The 13,344-nt window shown below is 33.5% G+C and overlaps 1 protein-coding gene across 1 annotated transcript; it reads left to right on the top strand.

Moving 5' to 3' along the window:
• The first annotated feature begins 8,371 nt into the window (after nucleotides 1-8,371).
• On the top strand, nucleotides 8,372-12,381 carry LOC112490761 (patatin-like protein 2). Its single transcript, XM_048469154.2, has 8 exons — nucleotides 8,372-8,378; nucleotides 8,560-8,654; nucleotides 8,884-9,110; nucleotides 9,933-10,158; nucleotides 10,862-11,005; nucleotides 11,288-11,596; nucleotides 11,777-11,955; nucleotides 12,084-12,381. Exons 1-8 carry the CDS (start codon nucleotides 8,372-8,374, stop codon nucleotides 12,133-12,135), a joined length of 1,239 nt encoding a protein of 412 aa, XP_048325111.2. The 3' UTR covers nucleotides 12,136-12,381.
• The last annotated feature ends 963 nt before the right edge of the window (nucleotides 12,382-13,344 follow it).

The following is a 13,344-nucleotide window of genomic DNA, read 5'->3' as shown; positions in this document are numbered from 1 at the left end:
TTTTCTTGCCTTACTACGACAACTCGTGTCATCAAAGCACCTTCAGGTTTGTTCTTTTGTTTTTGCTTCTTTTTATTTTTTTTAATTTTATTTATTTATTTTTTTTTTCCTCCTCAATTCTCTAGCTCCCTCTCAAGAGCCAGCTTTCCAGCCTAGAAAAGAATATCCTGTGCAGTAATTTCATAGATGTTTTGTTCTCTACATCTCTACTAGAGTGCTTGCTTCTACCAAAATTCTACACAAAGACTGAATCTAACAATACTTTCTTCACATCATTTATAAAGATAGAATCTATTTTATATGTATTTTCTTACAATTATGGCTTTCTATAACCATGTAATGCTTCTAAAATTGGATGTGCACCTGCAGGCTGCTGGATATTCTTTAGGAACTGGTTGACTGGGAGCCATGGTATAGGATAAGGTGTCTCCCAACTTGCTGATTTTGCCTTATAAAGATCAAAGTTGCTATCGAATTACGCCTTTTTCATCATATCACGTGTATATAATTCCATCTTAACTTCCTTTGGTTGCTCATTGAACCCTCCGCATGCCTTCAATCATTAGGTCCATTATTTCCTGTGGTATTTCGTGGTTGACGACCTGGAAGAAACCCCATGTCTCACCCACCGCATTTCTTACTTCCATGGCAATTTGGCGATGATATAATCTTTTTATAAGATAAAACCGGCAATGTTCCAAGCGCCACATATAATGATTAAAGCTGATTTATTGGATAAGGCAATAATGAAAGACGCTTTCAAGATTTGCACATGTTCCACGAGGTCTCTAGTATTGCTTAATTTTTCTATTAAGCCTAGATCACTACAGTTCAAGCCTCATGCTAATGTTAACCGTGAGATTTAGATATGATCATCACCATCATGGTCTGTCCCACCAGACTAAAAGAAAATTAGCTTAAATTTTACATATTGTTCATTTTTAAGCAGATTTCAGATAATTAATGCGTAGAGAGATTTCATTGTTGAAAGCAATGACTTGCCATATATAAGAAATAAGAACCGAGTAAATAAAGAAAAGCAAGCCAAAAACACATGGAATAAGTAATTGTCTACTTTCCTATTGGCTTTTGGGGTTAGTTAGTAACTTTAGGTCGGAACCAAAGACTCTTTTGGCATGAGTTCGCAAATGAGATTCTTAAGCCAACAGCTTATTTTATTTAAAAAAAGAAGAAGAAGAAGAAGAAGAAGAAGAAAAGGCAACAACTTATTTAGCAATCATTCTTAAACTTGTCATAAGATATACTAAGCTGCAGAAAAGAATACCAAAATATCAGATGCTTCTATTTTGAAACATTTTCAATATTTTGCTTAGGCACAATCTGTGACTACAGATTGAATAGTTTACATAGCGAAATATTGTTCCACTTGTGAGAGGTCTCCAATATTAATATATAACCAATAGTTTTTATTATTATTATTAATATAATATATATTTGTATATGTGAAACCAATAGTTTTGGTGGAGAACTAGGAGAAAACTAATGTAATTTTGTACAAGCAGTGTAAGAAAGTTGTGTTTGCCATATATCCCAAAGTCTTCTATATATGGTTAAGGGCATGTCAGATAGTTTAGTGTACATTCCATATGGATGAAGATTTTCTCTCCGTTTTTATGTCCTCTATATAAGTGGTGGATATTGGATCTACACTAAAATGAGAGCTTGCGGTAAAAGGAAAGGAAAGAAAAGAAAAATCTTAATGGAGAAAAAAAATTAACTTGAAAAATTAATGCAGTGATTTCATGACTATCGCGCCATATCTAGAGAATAAAATGTAGAGCCTACTTCTTAACATACTTCCTAAGAAACCTCTTGGGCATGTATTAACTGAGTTGAGAATAAATCCATATACCTTTTATATTATACAAATGTTGGTACATAACACATTACACTACTCTTAAACATCTATCTATAAAGTCAAAAAGAACAGCGTATTTGCCATGTTCCAAAATCCTCTCTGGTTCATGGCATAAGCAAATAGTAGTGGCAAAAAAAAGTGGGCCATTTAGTATATCATTTCATATTTATATAAATAATTTTGCTAAAAAGCATTGTTTGTAGACATAAAAAAAAAAAAAATTTACATGCCTATGTAACACCCCGTCTCGAAGTACACAGGAAATTTCTCAAATTTGACCAAGGTTGACCGGGTTTGACCGTCGTTGATCGAGAAGGGGTCAAATGTATCCGATAGCCTATGCTGTGGTTGAGAATGAGAATAAGGAGTCATGGACTTGGTTCCTTAAATATTTAATGGATGACATTGGGTATGCCGATATAGATAAAATGTTTACCTTCATGAGTGATCAACAAAAGGTATTTGTAATTAATTTCTTAAGTTCTATTTGAGGATTTGCTTATTAGTAATATTGTTTGTTTGTTATTTTTTTTTCCTTTGTTTTTAACAAACAATTCAGCATTCGTTATTTTCTGTTACTTATAACCTGATTTTTTTTATGTGAGGCACATGTAGGGGCTAGTTCCTACAATTGAAGAGCTTATGCCGGATGTGAACCATCGCTTTGGTGTGAGACACCTCCATGCAAACTTCAATAAGCTTTATAGAGGAAAGAAGTTTAAGGATTTGTTGTGGGATGCAGCTAGGGCAAGCAATGCACCTGATTTTGTGATGAAAATGGAAGTTCTGAAAAAGATAGACAAGAATGCAGCCGAATGTTTGCTAAGGTTAGATCTGAAGCATTGGAGTAGACATGCATTTAGGGAGGATATTAAATGCAATTTGCTGACAAATAACATCATTGAGTCTTTTAAACTCTTGGATTTGGGAGGGGAGAATAGGGAGAATAGGGAGAGTACAAGAAAACATACTTGCAGGATTTGTCCATTACCTTTAAAAAAGATGGAGCAGGTAAAAGTGGATAGTAAATTTTTCGAGGTGGATGATCATCCGAATAAGTTTGTGGTCAATTTGCAACAACGTTCATGTAGTTGTAGAAAGTGAAAAATATGTGGTGTCCCATGTAAGCATACTGTGTCATGCATTTTTTTTATGAAACATGACCCAGCTGACTATATTGACCCATCATACAGTACAGCTGCCTGCATGAGAGCATACGAACTTATTATTTTCCCATTAAGTGGACCAGAAATGTGGACAAAGAACTCATTTGACCCTGTGTACCCTCCCCCATATAGAAAGACTGCTGGAAGGCCAAAAAGAGTAAGAAGGAGAGATCTATCCAGGATGACAATGCACGGCCTACAAGGGGACCAACAGTCCAGTGCAAGAAATATTGGGAGTGGGGACACAACAAGAGGTCATGTAAGCAAACTACTAGGAAAAGACCACAAACATGGCGACTTGGGAGACAATTTGACCATGAGGCTGCAACTACAACTGAGATGGTAATATTCAAACTAATGTATAGAATATGATCATTTGTTACATGTGCAGTATTATGAGTAATTATCGCATTTTTTCTGATTATGGCAGGGAGACATTGATAATGATGGCATAGTAAGTGGGAATGTAGCCACCATGGCACCTGCAGCTACAATTCATTATGCGACTGTAAGTACTTTGTAATTTAAGCTTAAATTTCCTGCACAGCTTATGCCATTGATGTAAATTGTTGCTTTAAAATAATTATCACACATCATTATGCAGCTATAAGAACTTTGTAAATTTCCTGCACAGCTTATGCCATTGATGTAATTGTTACTTTTAAATAATCATCACACAATCAACTGATTTTTTTTTTTGTTTTAAACATGTTAAACGGATTGCCACACATAATACAAAGACAGATTGTCCTCAGCTGAAACTCGAGGAAGAGGGAGAGTCAGGGGGAAAACAAGAGGAAAAGGAAGTGCAGGTAGAGGTATGAGGTCCCACATTGATTGAAAAGGGGAACGAAGCATGGCTTATAAGCGTGTGGATACCTTTCCCTTACAAGGCCTTTTAAAACCTTGAGGGCTAGGTTGTAAGAGGATTTTCCAGGCCCAAAGAGGACAATATCGCATGCGGATGGTCTGGGCTGTCACAGATGGTATCAGAGTCGGACTCGAATAAGTGTGCTAGTAAGGACGTTGGGCCCCAAGGGGGGAGGATTGTGAGATCCCACATCAGTTGGAAAGGGGAACGAAGCATGACGTATAAGCGTGTGGATACCTTTCCTTTGCGAGGCCTTTTAAAACCTTAAGGGCTGGGTTGTAAGAGGATTCTCCAGGCCCAAAGAGGACAATATCTCATGCGGGTGGTTTGGGCTGTCACAAGAGGCATTTCCATTGATGAATAACACCCAACAGAGATAGACAGAGGATCCTCAGTTGAAACTCAAGGAAGAGGGAGAGTTAGGGGGAAAACGAGAGGAAAAGGAAATGCAGATAGAGGCATTTCCATTGATGACCAACAACCTTAACCTACAGAGCCAGAGGCAAGGAGCAATACCCAACCACCACCTTCTAGAAAAGGAAGAGGAAAATCTCAACCAAGTTGGAAATGGATTGTAGTTGATGTTTAAGGTTTTCTAATATGTTTTCCGACAATTAGCACATGTGTGGGACGTTCTTTAGCATATGTATGAACATATTTAGCATATGTATGGACATATTCTTTATATGTATGAACATAGTGTGTGCTACAATATATTTTAGTATATTCAAATTAAATCAAGTTATCTAATTTCCCCATTATATTTAGATTTCGATTAATTTAGTTTGAAATTTCCCGCTACTTAAGCTACAATAAGGATTGCATTACTTTGATTTTATGCTCCAAAGTCTATGGACCAATGGTTGATATGAACTAGTTGAAACAGGTTTTATCTTGCTTCGAATGAGTCTTGATATGAATAAGCTGCTATACTTTTTAATTGGATTGTACTTATAATGCATATGAATATAAACAATTTGAGCCAAAAATTATGATCAAAATGACATAACAACATTAAGCTAGTAAACAAGATCATCTATATCATACATTGAACATCCATTATCTAATTTCAACTTGAATACACTACTGCAAGAAAAATACATCAACTACAGGCCGTCCACATAACTATACAGGTCATCCCTAATTCAAATACATATAACCTCTATGTGTCTTAGGTCCACAACTACAACCATTCCAGAGCAACAACATAAGAACTATCACAATTCCTATTAATACAAAGTTGTAACACCCCGTCCCCAAGTACACCGGAAATTTCTCAAATTTGATTGAGATTGACAAGGTTTGACCATCGTTGACCGAGATGGGGTCAAATGTTGACTTTTTGTTCCTGATGGAATTTCATATTGACCGAGGTATTGTTAAAAAGTATATGTTGTCACGAGTTCATAGACTAGTAGCATGTTGAAAAGGGAGCTACAGATTGAAAGTTATGAGCAAAACAAGTTGAGGTCCAAACTGTCCAAGGTGCCCGAGTTGACTTTTTGATCATGCAAAGTTGAGCTTTGACTCATGCATGGTTGTGAAGTACTCATCGATACGAGTTTATAGACTAGCGGCACGTCTGATTTGGACATGTGGTTTGAAAGTTGCAGACCTGTGAAGTTTTTTTGAGACAACATTTACTATTCATGGATCTGTATGGGTGTGAATAGCGGTGCCACGTGTAAAAAAAATGGACCCACCCGTGAGTCCATAGTGGCACCCATGGGCGTTTTGACTAGCTGAGAAGGGGAGGGAGGAGAGAGAAGGAGAAGGAGGAGAGAGAGAGAGAGAGAGAGCTAGAGAGAGAAACCCAACCGGCCAACTGCTGTTCACCCATTTCTGGCCGCTAGAACAGTACATGCTCCACTCTAGCTTGAAGCCCACCTGAAAATCGGCTGGCCAGACAAAAATGACGGCCAACCAACCGCCAACGCGCCCGATCGAAACTTTTTCGGGCGGTGGCGCCGATTACTTCAAACCCAGATTTCTCTCTATTCTGACCTTCGTTTGCCTCACCGACGATCTCGTTGAGTCACCCATTCCCCGATCTACCTTTCCACCAAAAATCACGGCCAATGGCCACCGGACGGGCCGCTGGCAGTGGCGAATTCCGGTGAGGCAACAAGTCAGAATCATCATCTACATGATTAGCTAGCTTTTATAGTTCCCCCAACCACTGAATCAAAACTTTTTTAAAAAAAAGTCAGAATCATCATCTACATGATTGGCATTTGCCTTAAACTCCGTCAACACGAAACCCCCTGTCCCAATATTGCATTTCAAACCTAGAATATACCTTATGGGTATCACATCGGTAAAACCTCCTTCCAGGGTTGGTATTGGTCATTGACGTTCTCACCACAATAGGTCGTGGCCTTTCACAGTTGCATAACAACTCTGTTGAATAAATCGAGCTACTTGAAGGCATCTCACTTCTCTTCTTCTTACTTCCTTCTTCCTCACCTCACTTTGAAAACATCTCAAAAGGCCTGTCTTCTTCTTCTTCCCTTCTTTGTTTTGTCGGTTTGAAGAAAATCCAAAAATCCCTAAATCCCTAAATTCCTAAATCTGCCGAAATGGTGAGTTTTAGATTTTTCATTTTAAAACCATTTTTCCATTTTCACTTTTTCAGAAAAAAGAAAAGAAAAAGAAAGTATTAAAAAATTGAACTTAGTTGTCACGTGCAACTCACATGATTGGTTTTTAACAGAATCTGTTTTTAGAGGGTATTATATGTAAAAAAAATTTTTATGGACCCCTAACTAAAAAAGGCTATAAAACTAAAGGGTACTAAAATACATTTTGCCCTTTATTTTATATATAAATTGCGGAAATAAGTTAATGAATTAGCATACGATACATGCAATATTGACATGAGGCTAGGATTTGAGGCATTTAGTGTATTTGCTTCGTGAAAATCTAAGAAAGTAAGATTTGAGAAGAGTATATCCATTGAGCACCGCTCTAGTGTTTTTTGATTTTCTATTTTGCAAATAATTTCAAAGAATATGATGAATTAATGACAGTCTCTAAAGGTTAGTAATCTAATCTAATACAATATTATGACCGTGAGTAGCATATGGGTTTAATAATGCTACTATATTGTTGTTTACTAACCTGTATGATTAAATGTTTTGATTTATATTAGCACTAACAATACATACATAGTTAAACTATTTATATTAGCACTAAATACATACATAGTTAAACTCACTTCCTTCCAGCTTAGATTTTTAGGAACTACTTCAAATCTTATTAGTCAATTTTTTTACTAAGTAATTGTTGTGGATGCATGTGTAAGATCCAATTTTATTCTTTATGTACATAAATAGGGAGATCTTGCCATTTCAGGAGAATTTAGCCATTTCGTCAACGAATTATAGTTACTTGCCATATGGAACAGGAAAAGGAAAATTAGATGCTTAATTAACGGATAAAAGAATAACTTAAAAAGTGCAAAAAGTGCAATGTTTTCATAACTCACATCACTAATATACAGAATAGAAAGTAGAACCGACCCTTTAAGAAACTGACAAAAGAAACCTCTTCCGCTTGCGTGTATTATCTGTTGATAATAAAGCCATAAACACTTCAATACATACGTACATAATACCTCATTGCTTAAGTAGATTATTAATTCTTACGACTTGAGCTCGATATGATTGAGATAGGACTTAATACGGGTAGATTTGGCAATGGGTCGTCCCAAAATATGTTTTTGTCATGGCAATGGATCAAGTTCAGTTTAAGCTCAACAAATTTTGAAATTAGTTGGTCAAAATTGACACGGCTTATTTATAAAAAAGTTGAACTTAGCTTGGTATAGTTCATTTAGAAATACAAATAAATAAATTGAATATTTAAGTTAATAATTTTTTCATTAGTAAATTAATATTAATACATTCCATTGGTTTTCATTGAATTTATTTTATAAAATTAAATATTTATCATATTGTTTATATACCATAAGCATTTTACATTTTTTAAATTAATATTGTAAGTATATTCTACATGATTAAATTAATAATATAATAAATCAAATGAAGTTGATTAAGTTGGTATGTCACTCATATATATACCTTATCTTTGTGGGTTCGAAAAATAAAATATAAGAAAATTATTGTAAATGATGAAAAAATAAAAATAAAAATATAATATATAAATATGTAAATAAATATAAATTTCCATAACTCCGTAATACTCTTATCTTGTCATGTAAGCATTTTTTACTTGAATTAGAGATTCCCTATAAAAGACCTACTCAAGCAACGCATATCCCCATATAAATATAGAGCTGTCCAAAAAGGTGGCAAATTACGAAAGTGCCTTATCCTATATGTGTATAAAATGGGTCAGGGCTAAGAGGAACACATATCATTTCCAAAATCAGCCACTATCTCTACAATTCCCCAAATTAATAAACCCAATATCATTCTTTTCTAACGTTAGAAAATGACTGGTGAGTTGGTACCATATATACATACATATATATATATATATATATATATATGCATTTTAATATTATTATTTTCTTTTTAATTAGATTCTAATTCTACAATAGCACATTAAAGTAATTATATATATAAATATATATATATATATATATATATATATTTATATTTTGGTTTTTGACTTTCCAGATGAGAAAGTTATCACTATTCTGAGCATCGACGGTGGGGGAGTAAGAGGCATTATCCCCTCAGTAATTCTCGAATTTCTCGAAAAGGAGCTGCAGGTATATATCTGTTTATGATCATCCAGAGGATTGAGTTGTTTAATTTGTTCATTTATATATATATATATGAGTCTATTTATAGACACGTTTTTATTATGTAGATGCCCACGAAAACGATGATTTATTTAAAAACCATTGTTATTAGCACCATAGAATTTATATATATATATATATATATATATTATAAACAAATATTTGACAAAAATTCTCATGTAAAAAAAAAAAAAAGAGTTTGGATGAGGATCCAAATGCTAGGATTAAAGATTACTTCGACTACATTGCTGGGACAAGCACTGGAGGCCTAATAACAGCCATGCTTACAGCACCAAAGAGTCCTACTCGTGACAAAGAAAATCTGCCTTTGTGTGCTGCAAAAGAGATTACTGACTTCTATCTACAGGAGTCTAAAACTATCTTTCCAGCAAAAACAGTGCCTCAGACGGTTGACAGATTAAGGTACGTACCGTATACATATATATATATATATATATATATATATATGTTATCAATATTAAACAAATTACAACTAAGAAAGGGAGATTGTACTCAGGCTGGATTTTGATGTGTATAAATAATAAATAATACCAAAAAATTTTATTTACATTAGACTTCATGTTTTTGAAAAAATATCATTAATCTAAAATTTTTTTATAATTATCAAAAGAGACTAATTTGTCATTTTATCTGTCTTTATCAATTAATTTTAATAGTTTAAAATTATATTTTTACAATATTATTCTATTATAAAATATATATTTTTAATTTCATTATTGTCTTTAACTGTTAAAATTAACTAATAAAAATGATAAATGGATCTGTTTTGATATATATAGAAACTAAAATGAGGTTAATGATGAAGAGGTATAAATGAAATTTGCCTTCAATAATACATATACATGAATGCAGCTTATATATTTATATATATATATATATATATATATAGTCTGTTTATGGTACGTACATAAGTACATTTTTATTATGCGAATGTCTACAAAGACAACGATTTCTTCTAAAACCATCATCTATGTAAATATCCATACGATAAAAAAATGAAGACGTCCACACAATAAAAACATGTGAATGTCCATACAATACAATATATATATATATATAACATGATAGAGATTGTAGAAGAGAACTGTATATATCATATGCATGCATATTATTTTGATCTATAGTTATTAGTAGTATGTGTGAGAAATATTAATTGGGAAAAAAAATAAAAATAAAATAGGAACAAACAAGAATTGACTGTAGTGTATGAACCTTTGGACGTAGGAACATGGTTGGTCAAAGGAACAATGAAAATCGGTTAACGAAAGCATGGATTGCTGTCAAGTCGGTGTGCTCTTCTTTTTTTTATCCGGTCCACGATGGTGTCGGACTTCGTAATGTAATCCAAGCAAAGTTGGGAGGAAGAAAACTTAAAGACTCTCTCACCAATGTGTTTATTACATCCTTCGATATCATGGGTTTCCAACCAGTCAATTTCTCCTCCCAAAAGGTACAATATATTACATACTCATCGTCACCGTCATTATAATCTATTGAAACTTAATTCAACACTAATCTAACTCACAGCAGAAAAGAAAGAAAGAACACACAAATTTTACGAGGGTCAGTCTAAAAAGGACCTACATCCTCCGCGAACTCCATCCAAGAAGTTCTTGCGCTATGAACAAAAATCAATACACCATTGTAGCAATTTCTTTTGGTTTATACAGATTCTCTACACCCAGAAACCAAGCCAGAAACCCTTTTTACAACCTCTCTGTTTCTCACAAACCACTCACCTAGAATTATCCTAATCAATACCATGAGAAAGAAAAAAACAATAAGCAAGAGGTTTCAAGAAGAAAGAGAAGAACAAGAAGAACAATGGCCTTTGATCGAAAGCTGATAGCTTAATTTTCAGCACCTCTGTTTCTGCAGTCATGTCTCTTTTATAAGCTTCCAAAAACAAGACTAATTCTTGCTACGTCATCCATCCAAACCTTTAAGTATAACGGCATCGTTTAATGGCTGAAGCTTATATATAACAGCTGTTGACTTTGACCTTAGCCTCTTAATTGAATCACAACCGTAGCATCATCAATCCATCCTTTTCATTCTAATTATCTTTTTTTTTCTTAATTAATTTTGTTAATAAGATAATATATATTAATCTGTTCTTTCTGATCTTTAATTGCAATGAGAAATTATTTTAGGCAAAATGTAATCCACGAGATGATCCGTTGCTCTCAGACGTGTGCATTAGCACAACAGCAGCTCCTTATTTCTTACCTCCACATGATTTTACGAACGAGAGGATTTTTAACCTCGTTGATGGTGGTGTTGCAGCCAATAATCCTGTATGTAAACCCTTTAATTTTGTACACTTATTAGAAAAAATATATATGTATATGGTTTTTCTACGATAAGAGGAATTCTGACAAATTTTCGTCTAGGATAATGCGTATCCTTAAAAGGAAGGATACATGTTGTTTCAACTGAAATTTGTCCAGGATTACTGGATGAGAAAATTACTGTTTATGTACAACACACACACACACACACACACACACATATATATATATATATATATACAAATATACATATAGCTAATACTCATGATGCTGGTGCAAAAATGTCAGACTTTGTTTGCAATTTATGAGGTTATGAAGGAGGTTTCCAAAGATAGGAACATGAATTTCAGGGATCTTAGTAATACAAGATTTCTAATCCTTTCCCTCGGAACCGGATCGTTCAAGAAGAAGCATGGATTAAAGATGGGAGACTTTCATTGGGGACTTATTACTTTGATCTTTGGGCCTCCGGGTACTTACCAAAGCACCCCTTTAATCGACATTTTCTCAAGTGCATCGGATAGTATGGTTGATATCTACATGGATTTTTTCTGCCAACTCCTCGGCATCAAGCGGGGTGACTACCTTCGGATTCAGGTTATAGTTAATTATATAAATTCGTTTTATAATTAATTTAATGTTCTTGTACCATAATTCTGCGGGGGATCAACCACCCTTATAAATTAAAAGTGAAGCTGCATTTAATTTGTATTACAATTATTTAAATATTGAAAGATATATGTTTGCCGACTAGCTAAAAGCGACATTAATAAGCAGGATGATGAGCTGGAATATAAAATGGCGAACGCAACATGCAAATCAAGTGAAGAACATCTTAAGAAGCTTAAGAAAATTGGTGAAGAACTCCTGGACAAAGACGCTACAACATTAAACATTGAAACTGGTTTATATGAACCAGTCGTTGACAAGACCAAAAATAAGGAAGAACTTCTCGCGTAAGTAGTACTGCAACATATTTTCAGTTTTCTCCATCTTACTTACATATCTAATAAATAATAATAAGCTTTTTTTTTTCTTTTTTTTTTTTTTTTCATTTTTTGGTTTTTTCCTTCTCCTCTGGCAGGTTTGCTAAAAAACTGTCTGATGAAAAGAAGAAGAGGAAGGAGATCAAGTAGACCTTTAGCTAGCTTATCTACCACGTTCGTTGTATATGATCCTGTGCTTTCAAATAAAGCTATTCTAGCTACTACCCAGTGATTTTAAATATAAATAAGCGCTGGTTATATATGCCATGCATGTGGTCAATGTCTGTGAGCCAAGTTATTGGAAGTCCAAGTCAGTTGTGTGGAAGCTGTTCAATGTAAAATCTTGCTTCATGTGAAACTATATATTGAAATAAAATATGGTATTTGATAACTAAATATGACAACTTTTTGGAGCTATCTCCAAATTAATTATGATGCGAAAGATGTAAAAATGAAAAAAAAAATGAAAAAAAAAAGGAAAGACAAAACTTTAAGTGTTTTTATTTTAGAATTTTTGGTTTTAGTTATTTGATCATTTAATTAAAATTCTAAGCATCTATAATAGACATTAGTTGCTTGCATTACAAGTAAAATATGACTTGCTCTGTTTTCTTGCACCAGAATAGATAGCCATCTTGACTTGCAGGGATGCAATGTTCAAGGGATTTTTTTTTTTCTTAGGAAAAAAAAAAAAAAAAGGATGGGGGATTTGAACTCAAATCATATATTCAAGAAAATAGTAGTCTCATTTTTATTTTTTTTATTTTTATTTTTATTTTTTGATAATGAGATGCCAAAAGTTACTACTTGCACGACTATGTTTCAGCTCTCCCGTTTCATTTATTTATTTATAGTAGAATTTTAATTTATAAGTAATGGAATGTTGAGTACTTTCTACATGACAGAAGTTGGGAGTCCAAGTTGTTGTAGAATCAAGATCATCGTTTTAACACATGAACTATAATCATGCAGGTGCTTTATAATTAAAGAAATTTATTTTGTATCGAATATTTCAAACATGTGACATTCTTCCTTACTATTGTCAAATAAAAAACATTACAAATCAAAATTACAAATTGATTAAAATTTCGTCAAAAAATTAACAGAACAAAATCATTTTAGGTAGAAGAAATTAAGTAACACCAATAGCATTATTAAAGAATACTCAAGTGAAAATCACTTAAACTATTGTTAATATTTATGTTTCATTTTAAGAAGTTATAAAATCTAAAAGCTTATTTTAAACCCAGAGGTTTCTACTATTTTAAGCCCACCTCATCAAACCAACATAGTAATGTAATGGCTGAAATTAGAATCCTTAAGTTATATAAAGAACCTTTCTTGGTGAATTCCTCATAT

This window comes from Ziziphus jujuba, chromosome 10, assembly GCF_031755915.1.
Source record: "Ziziphus jujuba cultivar Dongzao chromosome 10, ASM3175591v1".
NCBI classification, from domain to species: Eukaryota; Viridiplantae; Streptophyta; class Magnoliopsida; order Rosales; family Rhamnaceae; genus Ziziphus; species Ziziphus jujuba.
The sequence above is the reverse complement of the archived record's forward strand: the minus strand, read 5'-3'. Positions and strand labels throughout refer to the sequence as shown.